This window comes from Salarias fasciatus, chromosome 6, assembly GCF_902148845.1.
Source record: "Salarias fasciatus chromosome 6, fSalaFa1.1, whole genome shotgun sequence".
In the NCBI taxonomy this organism is placed as follows: Eukaryota; Metazoa; Chordata; class Actinopteri; order Blenniiformes; family Blenniidae; genus Salarias; species Salarias fasciatus.
In genome coordinates, this window is record NC_043750.1 from 12,934,024 (window position 1) to 12,958,759 (window position 24,736).

General features: G+C 43.3%; 3 protein-coding genes across 3 annotated transcripts; 2 read left to right on the top strand and 1 right to left on the bottom strand.

Moving 5' to 3' along the window:
- Positions 1 to 5,394: 5,394 nt before the first annotated feature.
- On the bottom strand, positions 5,395 to 8,193 carry LOC115390595 (transcription elongation factor 1 homolog). Its single transcript, XM_030094507.1, has 4 exons — positions 8,112 to 8,193; positions 7,701 to 7,837; positions 7,528 to 7,598; positions 5,395 to 6,424 (listed from the first exon to the last, which is right to left on the bottom strand). The coding sequence occupies exons 2-4, from the start codon at positions 7,814 to 7,816 to the stop codon at positions 6,360 to 6,362; spliced, it is 252 nt and encodes an 83-aa protein (XP_029950367.1). The 5' UTR covers positions 7,817 to 7,837; positions 8,112 to 8,193; the 3' UTR covers positions 5,395 to 6,359.
- Positions 8,194 to 9,327: 1,134 nt separating this feature from the next.
- pld6 (phospholipase D family, member 6) lies at positions 9,328 to 12,208 on the top strand. The gene is made up of 3 exons (XM_030092971.1): positions 9,328 to 9,526; positions 9,701 to 9,930; positions 11,955 to 12,208. The coding sequence occupies exons 1-3, from the start codon at positions 9,357 to 9,359 to the stop codon at positions 12,206 to 12,208; spliced, it is 654 nt and encodes a 217-aa protein (XP_029948831.1). The 5' UTR covers positions 9,328 to 9,356.
- A 3,548-nt stretch (positions 12,209 to 15,756) lies between these two features.
- Positions 15,757 to 24,052, top strand: rab3da (RAB3D, member RAS oncogene family, a). Its single transcript, XM_030094505.1, has 5 exons — positions 15,757 to 15,956; positions 19,304 to 19,537; positions 22,690 to 22,808; positions 23,054 to 23,178; positions 23,260 to 24,052. Exons 2-5 carry the CDS (start codon positions 19,304 to 19,306, stop codon positions 23,445 to 23,447), a joined length of 666 nt encoding a protein of 221 aa, XP_029950365.1. The 5' UTR covers positions 15,757 to 15,956; the 3' UTR covers positions 23,448 to 24,052.
- Positions 24,053 to 24,736: the final 684 nt, after the last annotated feature.

Sequence of the window (24,736 nt, forward strand, 5' to 3'; positions counted from 1 at the left end):
GGCGAGTTTTTACAGTGGTGTGTGTGGTTGTCTGGTTATCTGGGCCAGTGGGCCAACTGGAGCCTTTTTTGCACTGAGGCCCCTGCCAGATTCCAGGAGCCAGAAGAGGCTCGGTTAAGTTTTGTCTCTGAAAGTTGGAGGGTAGTTTTCTGTTCTGCACTCAAGGCTGAATTTGTTGCAAGAGTCATCATTGGGTCATTTATTTTTTGTCTGTGTGGTGACTATTCCGCTCCACACTGTTGCTGAAATGACTGGATGGATTTGCTGTTGCAGGCATAAGCATAAACATCCTCATAACAGCGCCTTTAGTTCCAAGCAATTAAGCAGTAATGTGCAGGCAGCATTGGCCCAGCATCCGCTCCAGCTCCGGCTCCATCTCAAACCCCCGTCTTGTCTTTGCCCCTGGCACAGCCACTTGTGATTCTGTAGCCTATCTGAAATACCAGGTACATTAAAGAATTGATAAGTCTGTTGCATCAGACATAAATATGAAACACAGACCGATTTTCTTTCATTAGGCCCTCCAGCTGGAGCCAGTTCACTTTCAATCAAGTCAATTCGGGAAATGGATTTTCTTATGAATGCAAACCAGATGTCTTTGACTATGAAATAAGATTCTTACTGGGTCTGCACAGCAATTATTGTGGATGGAAGTGTTGGAAATATGTGAACGCAGGCTAACACACACACACACACACACACACACACACACACAAACACACACACGGATTCAAAAAGTGAAAGTGAGGCGATAAAAGAGGCCCGGCGGTCCATACGTTCAGAGGAGCTGCTGCAAGGCACGCCCATACTTGAGTGTCATGCTATCATAGCTTCACACCCACATACATGGCCGAAACCACTCCGAAGCATGTCTTCAAATTAAACAAAGACATTCGGGTGACACAGAGCAGACGCAGACCGGTCCTGTGTAGTGGAGAGGGCAGCAGCAGGGTGTATTTTTACACCAGATCTCTGACACCTACGTACATCTCTTCACAGCTCTTGGTGAGAACAGAAGACACGTCCACTTGAGTTGCCATCATCGGCGGCTCAGACATGGACAGTTGGGATGGAGGTAGAGACAAGAGGCGAAGGGGAGTGAGGGGAGAAGACTTAAAGGAGGGTAGGTAATGAGGGAGGTGTCAAGACATTCTCAGCGTGACGGCTGCAGATAGTTTTGGCTTTTCTTTTCTCTTTTTTTTTCCTTCCTCCAATGACAGCAGGTTAGGAAGCAGGTGAAAAGGTTGGAGAATGGTAACTTTCCAGGAGTGTCGGGTTTCATTAGGCGCAGGCAGCACAGACAGTGATGCATGGATCATGTGTGTGTCTGAACGGATAAACATGCGGATCTCAGGAGAAGACAAGTAGAGGGGAGAGGGATTAAAGGGGGAAACGCGGGACAGGAGTGGCTGAGGATCACAATTATTGGAGAGGAAAGGTTAAGAGGAGAAGTGAGAGGAAGAGGGAAAAAAAGGAAAGGGGGGAGACAGTCAAGTCATGTTTGTAAACTAGCAGGAGTTTTCCAGAGGGAGCTGTCCGTGGTGCTGATGCAATCCCAGTCTCCCACACCTCCCCCCCCCCTTTTCCCGATGACTCCTCTTCTCCCCCGTCCTCTCCTCCTCGGCTGTTGACTGACAGTTACTGTGTCTCTAATTGGCAAGTGTGGATAGCGGCGAGTCGGGCTTATTCTCCATGGGACAAGACCAAGAAAGAGAGACTGTGCGGAGAAGTAGATGGGGGACATATCCGGCGGGGAGTCTTCCAACAATAGCCGAGGCGAGGGGAGACAAAGAAAGCAAGAGGGAGATAGATGGCAGGAAGGAGTGGAAAATGGAATGAATGAAGACAGTCGGCGGGCAGGAGGAGGAGGAGGAGGAGGAGGGATGGAGGTGTAGGTGAGGGCTGAACATCTGTTTGGTAATCACTCTCTCCCTTCAGTGCAGAGTAACACATACTGACACCTATTTGATAATTGGTGAGCCTGCCCTCTCCCTCAGTGCTTGGCTAAACGATTGCTTGATACTAGGGAGAGCAAAGGGACTAGCTGTTGGCAGTGTGATCTGTTTACTTGGTGCGGCTCAGGTACAGAAACACAGCAGGCTGCCTGGCGTGTGTGTGTGTGTGTGTGTGTGTGTGTGTGTAACTCTTGTAGAAATCCTACAATCTAGTTATTAGTCTGACAATGCGCTCAAGATGTGATTTCCTGCATAAAATGTGTAACGCAGCCCCGTGGCAACGTGGCTGCAGCGTCATTAATAGATGAATTTGATCTCTTTGTCTCTTACATCCCAGGTGCTGCCCTCAAAGGTCTGCTTCCACACAGTCCTCGTCTTTCCGTCCTCCAGCCTCTCCCCGAGCGCAGGAGCTAAAGGGAAGAGCACGGGAGGGACGAGAGCGAGCCGCACGGCCGAACGGAGGGAGAGGGGATCGGAGGGGAGGAGGTGGAGGTGGAGGTGGGCACCTTTGCTCCGGTCTCGGCCACGGGTATTCTTGGGTTGATAATACAGATGTGGATGTTATTGCTTGAGAATACGCGTAGTCGAGTGGAAGCTTTGTCATCAGGACCGGACCAGATCTAGAGCTCCGTTCGGTTGGCTACGACGGTAATTACCGGAGAAACATATGTAAATGTGTCGTCACACTGAGGAGGTCATACAGACATATGGTGGTTTTTAATTACACACCTCCGGTTGGATTTTTCCTCCTTTTTTTATTTTATTTTTTTTTTTTTTAGGAGAAAGGCTTATACTTTGTTCAATTGGAAGGGTTTTTAAATAGAATGCAATCAGGGCAAGGCAGGTACCCATATCAAATCCAGCCGGTGAAAAGGTTTTTATCGTCGTAGGTTTATCAACCATGTCACTCGTTACACCTGTGGAGGAAATGAGTTTGTGTCACTGGCCAGAGTCTGCCTCCCCTGCGGAGGCGCCAATGGGGAAGTCTTGCACCGAACCACTAAGCTAAACCCCAGCAGGGCATTAGTTCGGGGAGCTTAACACAAAAGTCCTCAGACTCAGACGTTAATTCCAAACCTTCTTGATTACATACCCCTTTCATTCGGTCGTGTACACAAGCGATCCCATAATCTTATCAGTTGATGGCTGTCTTTCACAGCCCTTCACACCCTCGCTCTGAACATTTTGCCCATGCCGAACAGAAATTTTTAAAGTTGGCGAAGAGGCTGCTCGCCAGGCTGTTTGTGGGTTCTTGGCCGTAAACGGCTGCGATGCCACGGGATGGAACTTTATAACTCTGCATAACCATCAACCCACTGCACTACCGGCTTCTCGCTCGTTCCTATTTTCGTCTCCTCTTGCTAAAAATGTGCGAGAGTTTGATGCCTGTAGCAGCAACAGGAGACAGTAACACATGAGGACATGTCAAGGCTTGCACCCGTGGCTGACATTTCAGCAGCGTTCGGCTCAGCTGACTGGCTGTCATGATGGAGATTCAGACCCACACATGCACACAAACATAATATACACGCCAGTGGGGAAATGGGGAATTGATAGATCTTATGAAAATACAGATACATCACACATACATATGAATGCACACACACTGCAGCTGCTGGGTTCACAGGGTCCGTGTGCCAGTGGGGAAATAAGAGATTGACTGATTTTATGGCCAACTATTTTTAGTCAGAATGATGGATGTTTATGTCTTTTATTGATCTAGTTGAGGGGTGAGTTTGAAGAGTTCTTGGACGATGGGGCGGGCTGATTAATCAGGTAGCAGAGGTGTTGGAATAAATCGTCCTGAATTACATTTTTGGTACATTAGCATTATTGCTAAGTATTATAAATTAGAAAAACAACATTTCATTGCAAATTCAGCAATACATTAGCATCTCTTTGTGCCTGTGATAAATTGCACTTGTATAATTTACACTTCCATTATTTCTTTCTACTGTGTAAGCAAATCTGTGAGACTATGTAATTATATTTTATACAGATTTAACTCAGATGTGCAGACTTGTTGATTGGGCAAAGCCATCTCTGTGGTTTTTGTGTGTATTATGTGTGTGTGCTTCTAAGCAACAAAATGACTATTGTGAGCACAGCTCCAGGTGCCTAGCAACCAAATCGCTCTGTTTCCTTGGCAACAGTTGCCTCGCACTCACTGTGTGGGTGATTGGCAGCCTTGACAACGGAGACGGAGTGACACTTGACCTCGCGTGCTGAATGGGAGAGGAGAAGGAAGGAGCGAGAAATAGAAGAGAGGGGGAGGGAGTGGGAGGGGACGTGCGGAGACAGAGGAGAGACTAAGTGATAATCATTCTCCATTGTAATCATCCTCCAGCATGTTTCATAAGGCGTCGTCAATACCTCTCCAGCTGGGGTCCATCATCAAACACAATACACAGTGCAGTGCGCACATGCACGGACACACTCCTCCTGGGTGGAGAGCCCAGGCAAGGCACTCCACATCTCATCTATTATCACTCAGCCCTGCCTGGTGCACAACCTTGCTGCACTGTGTCTTCTTTCATTTATGCTCTGCTACATCCTGTGCACCGTGGGGATGAATGAATGCCGGACTCCCAAAAATGTGTCTCACATGCCTCAGGACCCAAGATCAGGAGCAGCAGCACACTGAGATGTTTTGCTTTTTTGCTAAATGCCGCCCGTGGTCTTCGGCACATTTAAATGTGCCTGCCGTAATTACTCAAATGTGTGTTTTCAGGATCCTCTGTGGACTCACTCTCTGACTGAGTGTGATTTCATTTTGCAAGTTTCTTTGTGGTGAAAAAAACATGTTTTTTTGTAACTGACAATCCTTTGTATTACTGAATTCAATTGTGCAACAACACACACAAAAATACTGTGCAGCAGAACTTCAAAAGCACGGAAATCTAAGTTTAAAATTCCATTGCTGACACTACAAAAATGCAATATGCATATGATTTTTCTCCCATTGTACCAAATCAGCCTGTTGACAGTTCACACAAGTTGGTGTTTTAGGTGAGCTGGTGTTTAATCGGGGTCAGTTGAACTATCCGCCTGCTGTCGTTGGATCAAGCTGTGTAGAAAATGGTTGGATGGTTGTATTTACTCCAAAGATGAAGCTCCATGTGTTACCAGCTGGTGGTGCTCAGCACCAAATTAAAGATGCTCATATGCTCTGATAAAGCTCTACATTTGGTATCGTTTACGATCTTATGCTTACAAAGAAAGCATGTCGAAGTAGAACAGTGAAAGTGTATTTTTCAGAAAGACTAATTGTTGCACAACAAAAAGGATAATACAAATATTTAAAAAAAATACATCTACACACTAGTGAGAGTCACAGTGCAGTAGATTCTTTCACAAATGCAATCGTCAATATTTTCTACCAAAGCATCAATCCAAGTTACTTTATTTGACGAACAAAATAAAGCAAACGTACTCATGATAATGTCAAATCATTTTTTTATTTCCCTGATTAAACTTAAGTACATGTAGGAAAACAGTTCCCAACACTGGTCTCTACGGAAGAAAATCAAATACTTTTGTCCGCACACATGAGAATACTAATAAAAAATAACTTTCTTGATCTAAATCTAATATCTAAACTCTATGAACAAAAAAGCTGAAGAAAAAAAAAAACCACACCAATAAGGAAGCAATGAGTGAAAATCTAGTAAATCTACAGTAGGATCACTTTTTACAGTGTTGCATAGCTGCAAAGCAAGAGGCTGGATGTTTGTAATTACCATAGTATCAAAGTGTGACCTCGTGCACTGATCTAAAATGCATGAATTAACATCCAGCGCAAGAAGTGCATTAAAGGTCTGTGTGAAAATATCCCTTTTATTGCATCCTGCTGTGGCCGTTAGAAGTCAAGAAAAACGTGCGCACTTCATGTTGTCAGCTTGTAAATGCCTCGTGCTTCTTCCTCTAATCACATACATTTGTCTTTCTCATCAAGTAACTACTCTGAGATTCACTCTTGCTTCATGATAAGTTGCGTTTGTTTTGACAACCGCACCCAGCCACTAAAAACCAATCTGGATGCATTTTCTCTCGATTTACTCAACTCAAAAAACTTTCAGCTCAAATATCTTTGACATCTAGTCAATAAAGTAATTTTGAAAGCTCGCAGCCTCGCTGGATGTGTGAAAATCAAATTGTGAGATACATCTCAAGAATCAAAACTGGAGCTGTTGTTTGAAGCCTTGCAGAGGAAGGAGAGTATTCAGAAATGTTGGCAGCGTTTTGCAGATGAGGACGTCACAGTGGAGACTGTTGTTCACAGAGCCGTTAATGTGTAGATTTGTAATTAAAGTCTCACGAATGTCCCCTGACTGACGTCAGTCCAAATGCAGAGTGCACGCCCGTCGTCCTAATGCTGCTGAAATGCCTCCAGCTCACTGAAAGCTACTGGTTGGCTGATTCGCAGGCATCTATCCAGTCACTGTAGACATCAACGGGCTCTGACAGATCTGAAGAGCAGTTGATTAAGGATGAAAAGAGGTATGTTGCCTGAAATGGAAATCTTATATAAACACGGAAGTCTGTTATCTTTGATTATCACAGTGTCAAGTTATGATCATTCTTACATTTGTTACATTTTGTTTCTGTCTTAAACACATTTCACAGCTGATCGTAGAAATAAAGAATCGGTTCACTCCCTCAGATTTCGGAGTTTTTTTTAAGTATATGATGAGAAATGTAATGCACACTGCAGGCAACCACTGTCACACCTGCCTCCACTGAAAAGATGTGATTCTGTGTTGAATGTGAAGGCTTCTTTAAGATCGCTATTCTGTCTACTGCAGAGTGTCTTGATATGAAACTGGAAGACCTTGAATTTAGGAAAAAAAAAAAAAACTAAATTACAGAACCACCTGTTGTTTCTTCAAAGCCTCAAACCAAGGAGACTCGTTATCATCTGACCAGGCACCATGACAACCGAGATTTAAAGCCCCTAAATAACCATGATATAATTCTGCACCCAGATCAAGTTTAAACTCGTGTTCGAAGCCTGAATGATGCAATTAAACTTTATAAGCCAACTCAGTAACATCACAATTATCTTTCAACTATCTAAAATAAGCAAATTTGGAGGGATTCTTGTCATGTAATCAGAACAAGCAGAACAGACAACTACACAAGATCCTAAAACTCTCATCCATAAGCTCTCAATAGCCCCACTCCTCAGTTTTAAAGATATGCGGGGAAAAAAGAATTGAACCAGGAGGAACTTTAAGAAATATCTGTACAGCCTTTGCACCCCACGCTACTATAACTCAAACAGGATCAACCTAGAAGACCACTGCACGCACTGTTAAAAGCTTCAGTTTTTATACTTATACAAATGTAATTTGTGTACTCTTGTTTAATGTTTCAGAACCAGCACCGGCAACACTGCACAGTTATATCCAACCTAATTCCAAGCACATTATATTGTACCGTGTATGAAATGCACTACAGAAAAATAAAGTTTGATCTGCAGAAGAAATGTACTTTTCCTGTTCTGTTGTCATTATCAACGTGCTGCTGAATAGAAAAAACAAGGATGTTGTCTAAATGGTATTAAGGATACACGTGATGGGGGTCTGAAACTCCTCCAGGCAGACTGTACATGATATTATACCCGTATTTCTGCTCCTCTCCCTGTTGGAAAAAAAATACAAGGAAACACAGGTTGGCTGCAATCAGTGACTAAGTTGCAAACGACAGTGCAGACGGCAACACTTTAGACAGTTGATTAGTTACATTTTGACATCGCAGGACTTCTCGTGGTTGCAGAAAGGACAGGTGAACTGAGTGTCCAGGTCCCCTGTCAGCTTCTTCTTGGCCATTGGCTTCCTTTTGGATTTACGGCGACCCATTGTACTCGACTTGTATCAAGCCTGAAGAAAGAGAGACAGATAAGGATCAGCGCTTCATAAAGAATACCACGAGTTGCAATCAGAGTCCAGCGGCATCACAGATATAAGTTAGCATGCTAACGTTAGCACGGCTGTTGTTGATCTTTTCTTTACAGCACAAATCCTTCCACCATGAAAAGACTAGCGTTAAACGGGCACTGCTACGGAAACGCACCGTCTAAGCTCCCACCACCGGTAAACACTGACATCGACAAGAACCATTACGCGAGAGTTAGAGAAACTTTTATGTGTTTACCTTCCACTTGATGATACACGTTGCAGAGCTGAAGACACGGCTTCCGCAAGACCCGGCGCGAGCACCCGAGAGCGGCCTCTGATTGGACGAGAGATGATACTTCGCTGACGCGATTGGCTGTCGGACACGTCACTTGTGTTGCTTAAAAAAATAAACTCGAGTTAATCGGTTCAAATTGCTTTCTCTATACGGGTCAATACTTCACCAGCTGGTTTACAACGGTCATAAATATGAGAAAATGTATATTTCAACTTGGATAAGTACAGTTTAGACTCACGTGTAAAAGGAAAAAGTGCAATTTCTAATTGATATTTGCAAACTCAACCTATCACGTGACAGAGAGGTCGACGCACATGGATAGGGTTGCCAGATGTGCTGTATTCTGGAGGATTGGAAAGTATTTTTATGAGTTCCAGCAGTTTAATTTTATTTTTTATTTATGGCTTATTTGTCAAACATCTGTTTCACCAATCTCCATTTAAAGATTCGATACTTTAGAAAAGCAGGTAATCGGCAAATATTCATATAGATAGTAGAATCTGCTTTGAATGCAGACAAATTGAATCATCACAGTGATATTCTTTTGCAATTCTTAAAAGAAAAAAATGCATTTAAAAACCATTATTATTTTATTAATTTTCACATACCTTTGTTTTTCAGAGTGTTCATTTGGGTTTTTCTTTCAGACCTGGCAACCCTGCGCACGTAAGTTTTCGACACTCTTTCCCCAAATGTGTTCCTAATTTTCATCTTTGAACATAATATTTTGATCTAATGCCTTAAACCTGAACTGTTTAAGTCGTATCAGCGCACATGTGCAAGTAAAAGTCCATTTTCAGCGTTTAAAGAGAAATGACATTGATCACCACCAAAGCGAACGAAACAATTAGCATAACGTGTGTACGTATTTAGCCTCAGCGTGTAGAAGATGGATGGACTTAAACACAAAGTCAAACATGAATAGTTGAGACTTTGTCGAGAAAATAAAGTGCATGGCTTTGTCCCAATGGACAGTATTAAGTAATAATTTTAAAGAGTCCATTGATCATAAGAGCCAGGCAAGCCTGTGTTCACTCTAGACAGGTCCATCACAGGTCATAGGTCACCAGATGGGACAGAATAGTGATTAAGCTGCATTTTTTTTAACATCTGGAACAACATTTGTTCAGTATGTTCCATATATTCCCCAATAGAAGATTTCACCTGTTTGTCCCTCAGATTTGATTTGCTTTGTTCCAGAGTTCGATGTGGGCGGTGAAGGTAGTTTTTCTGGGGTTTTCGGCCCTCTTGGTCACTGTGGAGCTGATCAGCAGGTTCCTTCATTGCCGAAAGCCCAGAAGAACCACAAATGAGGTCCTTTTCTTCCCCTCAAAAGAGGTCTGCGTGGAGCGCCTCTTCAGACCCTCCCTGCCTGAGTAGGTGACACATGATTGGTCTGTTGTGAGAAAGTTGCTTATGTTTTTCCTGATGTTGTTAAAAGTGATGTGAGTTCAGGAAGTCTGTCAAACACCCCTGTTCTCTGCTGGAATGACGTATTCACACTGCATGATCCCTGAAACAATGGCCAGTTAACCTTTTCTTTCCTCCAGTTCATGCACGTGCCCGCTGCCTCACGGCATCGAGACGTCTTTCTCCCTCCTTCTCCGCCACATCCTGTCTGCCTCCTCCTCCATGGACTTGTGTATTTTCGCGTTTTCCAACGTGAGCCTGTGCCGAGCTGTTCTGGAGCTGCATCGCAGGGGCGTGATCATCCGAGTCCTCAGTGACAAGGACTACGCCGCCATCAACGGCTCCCAGATAGGCGTCCTGCGCCGGGCCGGTAAGGAAAAACACACCGAGAACAAATCAATGTGAAGTGTGAGTTCATGCAGGCGCACTCAAATAGTCACTGTGACTGAAGTGTGCTCGTGTCCAGAAATATCCTCACTCCAGATGACCTGAGAGTTGCATGTAGTAATATTATTTGCTATAAAGCAGCACATTATCCTTTAAGATTATTATTATTACTGATACGTTTTCCTGGATTTGAGGGGAAGTGAGACTCTGGAAAGATGCCCCCTGTCTGTTCCTGGACTCTTGTGTGTCATTGTCAGTAAATCTCCCAGGGTTCCTCGGTGCTGAATGGAGAGATGACGGGAGGTGTTTGGGTGAATGGAGGTCGCCACTACAAGCCCTCCAATGAGTCAGAGTAATAGAGTCCTGAAAGGTTTTGTGTCACGTGTCTGACTCATGCTGTCTCTCTCAGCCCTTCGCTGCATCTAATAAATTACTGCCACTGTGCGCTGTTAAATAAGAATTAAGTAAGTACGAAATTGGCAACCAGACAGCTAATGCTATTAGGCAAAGTGTTTCTGTGTGCTGCTTGCAAACCTCATGAACAATCCACTCCTCTTTTCATGCTGTTTTTTCCCCCCCCTCCCCTTGTGATTATCCTGAAGAAAGCTTTTATCCTCAAACTGCTGAATGTGTCTGGCACCAAATCCCAGTGACTCAGGGTGAAGTTCACTGGTTAATGTGGTGTGTTTGTGAAACACTTTGTTCAGTAAGGCAGACAGTCATTGCACACATTTTGACAATGCTCTCAAAGAGTATCCTGTGGGCTTTTCTTGTCCCGGGGTTAGAAATCAGGCAGACACTGATCTTTTCTTGCCGGTTACATTTACTCTCTCATGTCACTTCAGCGTCTGAATGAGAGAGAGAGAGAGAGAGAGAGAGAGAGAGAGAAAAGAAAAGCCATTTACCCGAAGCGATTATGGGCATCAGGGAGACAATTTGTGAAAGAAAAACACTCAGAAAATTGACTCTGACAGTCGTTGCACACATTTTCAGGTAATTGTTTTTTCGTTTTTTTTTTTTTTTTTACGAGGTCATGTTCATGCTCCTTTTAGGATAAAATCCGTGTCCTTCTACTACTGTCTGAGACCTTTCAGCACAACTCAAGAGAATGAAGAAACTCTGGAGACTTTAACAACAACAACAACATGCAGATGTGCTCCTATCAGCCTTATGCGCTTTTATATTTTCTTCTCCATGTAAAAAAAAAAAAACCCAACAAATTTTTAGGAGGCTAAATTTCTTCCAAGTCCAGTTAACCTGATTCAGTTTGTTTTGCGATACCTTTTATCTGGATGACTGACAGCATGCATGGGCATTAATTTTTAAACACTCTTTCATTGATAACTATCAGCACTAATAAAATGTCTCCAAGTTTGTATAAATTTGATTGAGACACAACAGACTTTTGGCAGAAGGCCCTGAACAGAGGACAGCTGATACACACACACACACACACACACACACACACACACACACACACTCACAGGTTATACACAGCATTAGCCGGGCATGCTGAGCGGCTGGTGGTGTTGTTTGAGGCTGATGGTGAGTTCACTGACTGCCCAGCAGAGGAGGAGACGTTGTTTCATCTTCTGCATGAAGGGATTGTTTAAACGTGACACCAAATATGAAGCATTTTATGGTTTCAATAATACAGAATGAAGTAGGGCTTTTTTTTCTTGAACTCACCTTTGAAATGTGTTGAGAAAAGAAAAGGATTGTAGCTTGTGTTATATCCCTTTTTTTTTTCCTGATTGTGTGAAAATCCCAGAGAACTCACAGAATGAGATCAGGAGCTTTGAAAATGTGTCTTGTTATGCAACGAAATGTATCCTACATATTTTAGGTGATTGTTTAAGAGAATAATACTGACAACGTATCACAAAAAGGTCTTTTTCACATTAATTTTATCGCTCTTGTTGTCCATCAGATCTCTTCTGCTTCACCCAACATTTGCCACATCGCCTCATCTTCCTTGCTCCTCTCTTTCTCCACTGAACTCTGCAGGGATCTGCGTGCGCTGCGACTGCAACTCTACCTACATGCACCACAAGTTTGCAGTGGTGGACAAGCGGCTGCTCATCACCGGCTCCCTCAACTGGACGCTGTCAGCAGTGCATAACAACATGGAGAACATTATTGTGACGGACGAGCCTGACCTGGTGCAACCCTTCATCGGGGAGTTCAACAGGTTGTGGGAACACAATAATAAAGCCAAGTACCTGGACTCCAGTGATCAGAAACCCGCTCAAAAACACTGAGAGCCGAAAGCCTGATGCAAACACACAGGTTCTGTTCGACAAGGTCAAATCTGGTCAGGTTTGGCCTCTTTTTTTTATATACTGTTAATAGAAGTGATAGTCTTATTTAGATATTAAAAACATGTCAGGAGTATAGTGAAGTTGTTCCTCTTTAAACCTTTAGAAGGCTTACTGTAGTCCTTGATTTAAAAAAAAAAACAATACCTGATAAAATATGGTAGACAACTTTTTTAAGTCTGTTTTTCTAGAATGTTTCATGACAAAAGTTCTCACTTGAAAGCTCCCATGTTCTAGTATTAAAACTGTTTGTTCATATTTTCTCCTGTAGAATATTTCCAGTGAAGTTGCAAACTGATTTGAAGCCTTTAATAACAATAAATTTGCAGTTCGCCTTCTGTTATTTGTTGTAAAGTTACCTGTTACATTGTTCAGTGTGTGATTCTGCAGACTCGCTGGCTTTGCATCCCTGCCAAGCGTCAATAAAAATCCTCCTTCACACTCTTCGTCTTTGGCAGATCTGTTGCATCATTTCCCTGCAGGTGTGCTTCTTCCTCCTGCTCCAACATGACTGACTTTGTTTCAAATACCCAACACTCGAAGTTTCTCAACCCCAGAAGTTGCATCTAGTTGAGACATGATTGATCCACATGAATCCTGGCTTGCTCATAATTAGCCCATTGATCCCACCCACTTACACAGGGAAAAAGAAAAATATGACACTGCCAATGTTGTATAGATCTGTGGAGCTCCACCAAAAAAGCAGCACGGGCTGCTGTGTCGTAAATGTAGTTCGACTCTAAATCAGCTGCTCAAGTTTCTCCAGGGTGAACATGATCAATTCCACTCAGAAGTCATGAGATGTGGACACAGCTTCACAGAAATCTACTTTCTGTTGTTTCAGGGAATTGAGAAAAGCTGTCAAGTTGATGTAACAGCGTACAGGAAGTCAGCCAGGATTTCCCTCAAAATAAATGCTACTGTGTATAAATGAATGTGTCAAGCTGTGGTTCATACAGGCTTGTTGCACACCACTCAGAGGCGTCGCTACGGGGTAGGCCACACAGGCATTTGCCTAGGGCCCCGAGCTGAAGGGGGCCCCGAGGGATGGCTGACATCAGTCAATTTCAGTGACCATAACCATGACCAACTCGGCCCCAAGCAAAGTCTGCCCCATGTCTCAAGTCTCATGCATGGAGTGTGGCAGTCACGCATTTCGGTCTTTTGCCACGCACTCACGCCACGCATTGTATTTTTCACGCTGAAAAAAAATACCAGTAAATGTGTCTGGTGCGCTGCTGCTATGGCACTGTCATTCACTGCTTTCAGCCTGGTTATTCCTCCTGCGAAGTCCACCTGAGATGACATGAAGTTTGTGCAAAGAAAGAAGGAACCTTATTGATTCTGAATTGAACTGAATGGTGAGTTGTGTTATACATATTCCAAAGTCAAAATAATTTAAACGAAAGTGCATATTGTGAAGTGTTAATATTTACATTAAATGATTACATTAAATATGATGCATTTTATTGTGTTTTGAAAAAAAACAAAAGACCTTTAAAACTGACACATTGTTGCCAACTCCTCACTTAGTAACGTTCTGTCACCTTGTAATTTGTGTCAAGGCTCATTTGCATATCTAGGTCAAATTAGATGATGACGTCATTTAAAACGATACATTGTTGCAAACTCCTCAGTCAGGAAGGTTCGAAATGACGTTTTCATACAGAAAGAAGGAACCATATTGGTGCAAAGTGAGTCACGTGAAGTGACAGAGCTACAGCCACAGAGTCCTGACTCCTGATCATTCAAAGGCAGCTGTTAAATGGAAGTACAGATAATGATTGTCATACATCTATTGTGTTTCATTATTCTTTTACAAACGTAGAAATGCTATCTACAGTTAAAAACCAAATTTGATTGGTGCCTTGTCTCATGTTATCACACGGTGACATTTGAATAATTTAGATTGATTTGAATTGATTGAAAGTTCTTTTTTTTTGTCCCACAGGGGGAAAATGCAGTGTTCCAGCAGCACAGAGAAAAGAAATATAAATGGAATAAAAATGTAAAATGTGAAATTTACAAAGTCCAACCATAAATAAAAAAATTAATACAATTCAATAAAAATTTAGGATAGATATAAATAACAGATGTAAGCTAACTGACATAATTAAATATAATTTAAATAGAAATTTAAGACAGATATAATTAAATAACAGATATAAATTAATAATTTACATATACATCTAAGACAGATATAATTGACAGATATACAGTAACAGATATAAATTAAATATAATTCAAATATATTTTTAAAACAGGAACATATGTAGACTATAATAATAATAACAGATATAAATTAAATATAATTTAAATATACAGTTAAGACAGACACATATGTACAATATAATAGAAAAATGTGAGAAACAAAAAAAATAAACACAGGAGTTCCACAGTGCTGAATTGATGATGGATGATAATGATGGCACCCCCCCCCCCCTCCTCCTTTTTTGATTGACAGGTAAGTGAGAAGCTTTCAGATGTGTTTGAGTCCTCCCAGTTCCATAGCAGCGGTGCACCAGACAAATTTACCAGTATTTTTCTTTTTTCAGCGTGAGCAATACAATGTGTGGCATGAGTGCATGACAAAAGACCGAAATGCGTGACTGTCACGCTCAGTGAGTGAGACTTGAGAGCCCTGCCAGTTTGCATGGGGCTTGGGGCCGATATGACTGTAAGCCCTTGCATCAACGTGCAGTCAGTGTTGTCAAACACACAAAATGAAGCAGACATATCCCTCAGGGCACGCTAAGAGAAGAAAAATCAAGAAGAGGATGAAAAGAAAAAAAAACATGATAGTGGTAAGTGAGAATGTGTAAGCCATGTGTGTTACATTATAAAAAAGTTTGTCCCAGGTAGTCCAAGGGACTTTGTCCCAAACTCCCAGTCATCCACCTCCGAGCACCAGAAAAGTTAGCTGAGTCCGTGAAAAGTGATTTCAACCATTTTCTTCAAAACACATTAATAAAGTCTGTATATAATCATTCACATTATTTGACAGCGTAGTTAACAACACACTTATGACGAACTTAGAGCACATACTTATCTCTGCCAGCGGAGGTAATGCAATCGTAACGTCTGTCTGTCTGTCTGTCGACAACATAACTTCCAAACTATGGCACAGATTATGACCAAATTTTCACCGTTATTAATCAAAGTATTTCTTTGCTGATCCTTCGTCCTGGACTTCATTCATAATAATTCTGGGCCTGAGAGGCCCCATAGACCCTCTTGCCTCGGGCCCCCAGGGGGTCTAGAAACACCCCTGACACCACTGAGACTATTGCTGTTTCTAAAACCATGTTTCACTTTTGTTAAAATATTAGAATTTCAATATTGACATATTGTAAAACCTTGCATACATTTAACTTCTTGTGCGAGCGGTTTCGGTTCGTGTCGCAACTCTATAAATGAACTGAGCCGATAGGTGATTTTATTTTGAAAGGAATCCCCGGATGTGTGCGTCGCCGCTGCTGCGCGAGCTTGACTTGAGTTTTGACGGCGGACGTCCCGGTGACGGACGGAGGGACACATGCAGCGTGCGGAGATCCGGGAGCGGAGCACCTGAGAGCCCGGAGAGGAGCGGAGCGGAGCCCGGTCCGACAGCAGCCCACAGCCGGTCCCGGTCCCGGTCCCGGTCCGCGGCGTGAGGAGGACGGAGGAGGAGAACCGACACACACCCGCCGAGGTGAGAAACTCGGCACACATGTTGAAATATCGTGGATGTGGAGCTGAGTTACCGTATGGCGGAGCGCTGCTGGCGTGTCCGTACTCTGGAGTTTAAAATGTCAACTTTATCTTCACTTTTCTGGAATATCGGGATGATTTTTACTCATTTAATGTAAAATGAAGAGCCAACAAGTGAAGAGAGGCGAGAAGCTGCCATGTCTGGTTTTAGTGCTTCATCACAGCAGCATCAAACCAGATTCCAACATCTGGTCTGAAGTCAGATTATGTATCATGAGTTTATTCATTTCAATTTTCTGATGAAGTGCACTGCATGCACAGACCTGAACGCACCATCACCACTTTGTTGGCAGTCTCATGCCGATGTGCGCGCGCATGCGTGGATTTTTGATGTACTGCTCAAAGTGTGGGAGCAGCACGCAGCAGCCCATTCCCTCTTTTATGGTCCTGGAAGTGGAAATGCTGAGCTGGTCCCCAGGGAGGAGTGAAGACTCAGCTCTTCCTCCGGGGAGGGTGGATGAATGGAAGCAAAGGGAAGGAGGAAACACAGAGAGAGAGAGAGAGTTGGGTGGGACCAGGGACAGATATGGATGGATGATGACAGCAGGGATGCATAGATGGATGAATATGAGCAAGTAAAGGAAGACAAATGGCAGTGGGAGTGTGCTTGTGTGTGCGTTTTAGCGAGCGTGTCAGCGGGTGGATGAATGACCAGATGGGTGATGGATTAAATACACAGAGTGGGCAGGAGAATCTATTGCCCCCCCCCCCCCCCCCCCCCCCCCCCCCACCCCCACCCCCCGGCCCACCGCTCAGTGTCAACTGATCCTATAAGTTCTTAACATGAGCTCATGTGACAAATCGGACAGAGGGAGAGGCGAGTGACTGATGGAGAGAGGATCAGCGGCCGGAGCACACCCCGGCGGTGATTCACAGCTCGCTGACAAAGGTGTATGACAGATTGTTGGAGGAGCACTGTCATTTTCGAACGTCTCGCTCTCTGAGTGTGTAGATTTGAGCCCTTTCTCTTAATATCATGTCAAACAGGCTCTCAGTCCTCACCGCAGGCAGGAGGCAAGCTGGGAGTCCAGTAATACTCTTGACCGCACGTTAAAATTAAGTTGCATGTGTTATTCATCAGTTGGACAAATACTTAATACTCATTCTTGTGAAGTAGTTGATACTCATGCTGAAGAAATAGGCCCACATTTTTCAAGTTCCAGGACTTTGTTTTTCTTGCTTCTTTATTTTTGTTCTCTTTTCTCTTGAAACCTGATTTTATTTTTTCCACAGAGGTAATTATCATCCCTCCCTCTCAGAACTATATTGCACCTGCCAACTCTCATAGGTACACTTTGTCTCAACTCAGTAATTTTTGATTTTTAATGTTTTTCGTATGATAATATCTCTCTTAACAGCTATTGAGATCCCACTCTAGCTGTGTTAGTTTGATGCTTTTAATTCATACTTACTTTGAATTCAGTGTTTATTAAGTTACAACTTGTATATTTTTCATTTCTTCATGAATTCCAATTTAAAAGCAAGTTTTCTCTGTGGACTTTGGTCTCCTTCCACAGTCTCAAAACATGTTTTATGTTAATCGTTGACTTTAGGTTGTGTGGCAGTGTGTGTGTGACTTGTCCATGGTGTCCTCGGCTTTTTCCCATAGTCACTAATCAACTTATTCTCCTGCAACACTGAGCGTATTAAGCGCTGTAAAGATGGATGGGTGGGCAAACATCAGTCATGCTGGGAAAAGGAATCCCCCTGGCCATGCTTTCATTCTTCTGCATTCGTCCCTGAAGCTGTGGTGTCTTCACAGGACACGCCTGCCTAACATCGGAAGTGTCCAGGGATTTACACACAACACAAAACGTCGGTGATTTAGTCCAGATTCAGGCCGGTGTGTGTCAGCAATGTGAAGAAATCTGGAGCCGAACCTCTGCACGTGCACCGCCACATATTTCTCCCCTCCATATAATCATTACAATACAGTTTAACATCATTGCTGGCGGGGCAGGTCTTATCACGCTGTGTGTGTGTGTGTGTGATGCATTCTGCCATTCGTAATTTACCATTTAGCAAAGCAAACCAGCTGGCACCGTCATCATTTATCTGGGATGTGCACGTCTTGACTCGTCGGTCGGCCCGCAGCAGTGTGCAGACAGATCGCTCTCTCCGGCCGCCGGCTTGTACGGAGCTCGGCTTCTGCAGCTTCACTTCAACCTCACATAACCCCGATTTCTCTGAAATGCACTTTCATATCCTCAGTCCATTTTGTTTCGTCCTCACTCGTTTACGTTCTTGTCTCCATTTTTTCGTCTGCTCCTTATTTTCCATCCATCTTCTAAAAGAGCTTTATCCAGCTCAGTGTTGCGGGGGTGTTGGAGCCAAATGATGACGGGTGGCAGCATACACCGCTGGACGGGGCACTGAGTTCATTCCAAGGCAGCTACTACAAGACACACTCACTCAAAATATTTACACACATTCTGTATCCGTGTTTAGATAGAATTTTCTAGACTTGACCTGTTTGATTGTCTTTCCATTCATCTCTTGTCTACTGGAGGCTTTATGCCGTTTAGTGTCAGAGAGGCTGGAGCCGAAGGCAGTTTATGCCATGCGCCACCAGTCCATCACAGCACAACACCCAGAGCCTGACACACTCACGCTCACTTCTATGTGCAATTTTTTTTAGTAACCAGTTAACCTGAAATACATGCTTATATTCCGGGGAGGAAACCTGTTCAGGTACAAGCAGAACATGGAAACTCCACACACAGGAGTTCCTTTCACTGTGAGACATAAGTCTTAACCACTGGACCACTGTGCTGCATGCTTATCATTTTCTAATATTGTTTTTGTAAGGGCATTTGTCTTTAAAAATGGCATTAAAAAATGTTTTTGCGTTTCCTATTGGCACACTCCTGTTTGTCCTCAAAGCAACAACAGTTGATGATTTCTTTGGTTTTTAGAAAACCTGCAATTCCATCTGTAAATAGTTCAGGTGCTTATTATTTTTTAACTTTTTTCAACAGTACAATCTATGAAATGACAGAAATGATATACAGTTTTGTTTGTAATGGCATGCAAACCATTTTTCACCAACAGTGAAAAAGATTTTTTCTTGTTTTTAAATCGGTTTACAATCCTAAACACTGAAAAGCAGCAGATGTGACTTTAAAAATATCCGCTGACTCTTCCTTTAAACTATGAAGTGATTGAGTAATCCATTTCGGTTCCAGATTTTGGCTCACTCAGGATCTGGAAAGCTTGCGCAGCCTTCTCTGAAGGAGTTTTAATTTGGACGACTGTCTCTTCTCTCATGCTCTGGCTCCGTTTGAATAGATGGCTTCAGCCAGAGATCCAGGAGCGTCGCTGGAGCAGAGAGATCCAGCCGACCAGAACTTCGACTACATGTTCAAACTGCTGATTATCGGCAACAGCAGCGTGGGGAAGACCTCCTTCTTGTTCCGCTACGCAGACGACTCCTTCACCTCGGCGTTTGTCAGCACGGTGGGCATCGACTTCAAGGTCAAGACCATCTACAGGAACGACAAGAGGGTCAAGCTGCAGATATGGGTGAGATGGCGGCATGAAGGGCAGTTCGCTACAAAATACAAAGTGATTTAATTGCAATGAACACTTCTTTGTTTTTCTTACCTAATGTTTTGCTGTGTGACTGCGCCAAGAAAGGAAGTGGTTTAAAATGTTGAGCAGACGCATGATAGCTCACACATTGTTGTCACTAGTTTAAGTGCACATGACTCAAGTCACACTTTTTTTGGGGCCATAGACGAGCTCGCACTTCCTTCTGTCGTTTAAATACTTTATCATCACATGCACATTCCTCCCTGCTGCTGGAAGGAACCTTCCTGTGCATGGCAGGAGCTAAAAAGAGACGCGATCAAACTGTCCATCGGTTCCATCGGATTTGACTCTGAAGTCATTTGGCCTGTTGAAGTTTCAAATAACTTAAGTATCTTAATACGATCATTAGTTTTGCAGTTATGCAAAATATATTCCATTCCAAAATGTTTGAAGGTAACCCTCCTACTTTCCATCGAGCTTTATCAGGCTCGGGTGAACAGGATTCTGGAACTGATCCCAGCTGACAGTGGAAGAAGGAAAGATACGAGCTGGACAAACACAAACAGTCACACTCTCTCACATTCACGCCTGCTGGCAGTTTACAGCCACCAGTTAACCTCAAACATGTGTTTGAATTGTAAAGAGGAAACCATAGTATCTGGGGGGGGGGTTAATCACTAAACTACTACACCAACTGAAAACTCTAACAATAAATAGAGAATCAAACCTTGATGTGGAAGGTTTTTGGTTTTTTTCTTTCTCAGGTTCACGGCTAACTGTGGGTTCTTTTCAGTAACTGTCGCACGTTTGATGAAGAACAACAAAAAAAGACAACATTTTCCTTGTGCTTTTTTTCCACACGGCCGCATAATTTTACCGCTAATTTACATTTGCCTCCAGGCAGGAGTCGCTGGCTTACAACAGTATATCTGCAAACAGACCGTTTTAAGAGTACGTGGGTCACTGGAAGTGCGTAGCTACACCGATACATTTCCATCTAAATTGTCGCTATTTGCATGCTTTGATTATATGCTTGACAATGTCCACGCCCTGGCAGAAGGAGCCTCGTTAGGCTACTGAATGAGCTGCGACTCTTGGATATGTGAAGTCTGAAAGGATCCTTATAATTTGTGCTTGAATGCTCAGGAGGCTTTTTTTTTTTCCTCCATTCCCTTTACAAGGTAGAAAATGTGTACAGAGAAAACAGGTTTGACAGATAGTATTTCAACAGAATCGAGTGTAAAATGTTGCAGTCTCTTTAATGCCAGAGCTGTAATTCACTGGAGGTAATTAAAGGATGTGAAATACACCTCTGACCAAAAAAGCGCACAGCTGATCTGGTCGTTCTCACCTCATTCCCAAGTTCTCCTCCTTTGCGTGCCGCTGCCTGTCACGGATGTAAACCCATTTCTCACACTCCGGAGTTAATGACAGTTGATGTTTAACATTGTCCCCAGACAGCAGGGTTCATGAAAGATGCATGGAGCCGAATGTGCTTACCGAGCAGACTGACACCGAGGATAGATCTATTCCTGAATGTCGGAGGAAGCCGGCGACTCACCCGTATTACTCCCCTCGGATGAAAGAAATACTTTTTTTGGGGGGAGTGAATGTATTCAGGGTAGTGTGGCTTTTCTGCTTTACAGCGTGGCAGCCTCGTACTTCAACGCGAGAGACGACAAATAAAATGATGTAACTGTAGTGAAAAACATGGTCGCATTAAAATCCTGCAGAACGTCAATAAAATCTTATCACAGGTACATTAATAAGAGAGTCGCTTTTTAATGTCCCTGCTGGCTGATTCGGATTAAATTTTATATTCAGAGTACACACACACACACACACACACACACACACACACACACACACACACACACACACACACACACAGTAAAGCGGGTGTCAAAGTGTTGCGTCGGTGTTTCACAAGCTGACCCGTCCCTCGCTGCAGAGCAACGTGAATGAGATTCATGGGATCACTTTCAAAAGAAAAGTCCAGCTCATTTTTATAAAATCCTCACAAGACTTTTTTTGTGTCCCTGAATATTCAGCCAGGAGAAGTCTGTGTGTATCCAAGGTGTGGCAGCATCACTCAGGTTTCCTGCTCTTCCTATCAGACTTCCAGTCCTCTTTTAACTGTTTGTTTTCTTATTTTCCATCTCTGACTTCGATTCCAGCAACCAACTTGAAAGAAACTGACTCTCAGTGGCAGAAATACTTTCCGGTCATCGTGTTTGATTTGTTAAATTTGATCGCTTTGTTAAAAAAGTAACTATAACGAACAACTGTAAATAAAAAGTACAGTAGAACAACAGTGGTTATTTCAGAGAGGAGCTGTCACGCTGCTTTTAATCACTCAGTTTGGCCTGTGTTATTTATTGTAGTGCTATATTTGTCTTTATGCTGGCGCAGTGTCGGGTGGGCCTCCCCAGGGGGCAGCAGAGACTTTCAATGGCTGTGCCATAGCAGGAGAACATTTAGCTCCCTGTAGGATTCTTTCATTTTCATGTTTTGGAGATGAATCATAATAAATGGAAACGAGTAGAAAGTGTAACTATGAATTGTTTTGTTCATTTGTCATCAGTGTAATGAGGACACATTTAAATGAAAAAAAGTACATTCATGTAGAAGATAGAATATATAGAAACACTTTAAAAAGAAGAGTTTTGCAATTGCAGTATGTTCCCAACTCCAATCAACAACTATGCCATCATGTGAATGTAAATTTTAAAGACTCCCTGAGAACATTGGTTATTTTTACAAGAAGACAATCTAAAATATGGATGTTCACCATTCATGTTTATATATATTTTTTTATATTTTATATAAAAGGGGATTGACTCTTCATTTAAGGCGGCGAGCCGCGTGAACAAACTGCTGCTTATTTTACTGATAATGGAGCGAATTTCATGATGCTGTCCGGAGGACTGAGCCAGAAACAACCAGGGGCTCCTCCTCAAGTCAACAGGAGTTTAGTGAAATAATAACAAAGCTGCATTTCATTGGAAACAACAGCTTTTGGTCATGCTAATGCTAAAGCTAACAGTTACCCCACGAGCAAAGCAGAGATGGTTCATAGCAAAGAGTCATTGTAAATTCAATGATGGAATATCGTCATTGACCTTTGAACTGTGTGTTTGCAGGACACGGCCGGGCAGGAGCGATACCGGACCATCACCACGGCGTACTACCGAGGAGCCATGGGATTCCTGCTCATGTACGACATAACAAGCCAGGAGACATTCTGCGCCGTGCAAGACTGGTGGGTGGATCTACACATGCAGCTTTACACCAACTGAAGAGAGAAAATGTTAAATACGAGGACTAAGCTACTTTGAGCTGTCCTGGAGACGATGCTCCATTAAACACAAAGGGCAAAACTTGAAAGCAGCTTTTTTTCTTTAAAGGCTAAAGACGAACACATTGAAACCAAGCGAATTTAATATCTAAATCGTTGCTCGGTTTTTGTGATATATTGGCAAAAGTGTTGAATTGTCGTTTAACCAGGGCAACGCAAATCAAGACTTACTCATGGGACAACGCTCAGGTGGTCCTGGTGGGCAACAAACTGGACCTGGAGGAGGACAGGCAGGTCCCGATGGAGGACGCCCAGAGACTGGCCAAAGAGCTCGGTCGGTACTCCGCACCGAAGCGCCGTGAGGAGAGACGACCCAGACGCGAGTCGGCACTGACTCTCTCCTCTCTCCCCTCAGGCTTTGAGTTCTTCGAAGCAAGCGCCAAAGACAACGTCAACGTGAAGCAGGTGTTCGACAAGCTGGTGGACGTCATCTGCGAGAAGATGAACGAGACGGTCAACGGCAACGCCGGCCAGTCGGCCAATCAGAAAGGCGGCGACCTGAAGGACACGCCCCTCACCAGTCAGAGCGGCTGTGCGTGTTGATAGTGGGAACCTTTAAAAAAAAATAAAAAACAGTTTGAGAAGCTGAATGCACATTGAGACACCTACAAATAGAAATGCCTGCTAACGTTACTGGAACCACTATCAGCAGCTGCAGCTCCACTTAGGTTCTTTATTTTAACTAAACTTCACTGTTATTCGGTGTTTGGAGCACCTCCTCATAAAGATTTGATGTGACTGTTACTCTGAGATGCCAAAGAGCTGCACGGCGCCGCTGCGCCTTCAGCACACCTTCACCTCCAGCAGAGCGGCACACAGCACCTGTTGCTGCAGGGAGTCGCTGGGATTTCTTTATGCAATGCTGCCCTCTTGTGGACGTGACGCGAAACTGCATTACTGTGATTCCTTCAATGTGCTGTGAGCGTCTCGTGATAAAGTTAAACACACCTGACAGAAGGCGTCACTCACCTGAGGGCGTTACGTCATTCCACGCGAATGTAATCCGATGTTTCTTTGGAGCGACGTACTCACTTCTTCTCTTATTTATTTTCTTCTTGTTGCATATTAATGTTCAACAACTTCATTTGCCAAGTTCATAGAGTTCCTCCAAACGTGGAATATAAATATATATGAATCTATGCATCACATTTGTCTGAAATCTCCTTCTGTGTTCAATACACTCCTGATATTATTCATTCATTCATTCATCTTCTGCACCACCGTGTAGCCGGGCATCAGAGCAGGTCCCACAGGACAGAGTGTGGCAGCAGGTTTACACCTGAGACGGGCTACCACTACCAGTCTGTCTCAACGCAAACAGAGGCAATCATTCACGACTGAAGGTGGAAAGATAAATTCACAGTAGCACAGGGGAGACGTGTCAACCGTGGACTTGAACCGGGGATTGTCTTTCTGTGAGGTGAGGGTGAAGCACTGTAGCGCTGTCTGGCCTCTCCTAACAGATAAATGAAAAAGTTCCCCATAAATGTCAGGAGTGTTTATTGCCCCTAATTATTCATTGCTGATATCAATTGACCTAGAAAATTGCGACCTGAGCTTTAGTGATTGTGAAAAAAAACAGAAATCCGTCCCTTTTTTCTTCCTGCTGTTTTCCCTCGTCTGACTTCAGTCGACCTGCAGTGTCCCATTGGACCAACCAAAGCCGGATAGGGTTAAAAAAAAGAATACATAAAAACGTCTTGCTGAAATCTGAGACCTACAAACACACTGTTACAATAATCCAACTGAGAGGAAATAGATGCAAGAAGAAGTTCCTCTGAATCTTGTTCATTCAGAAATCCTTTACTGTTTAAGATACAAGATTTTTCAGA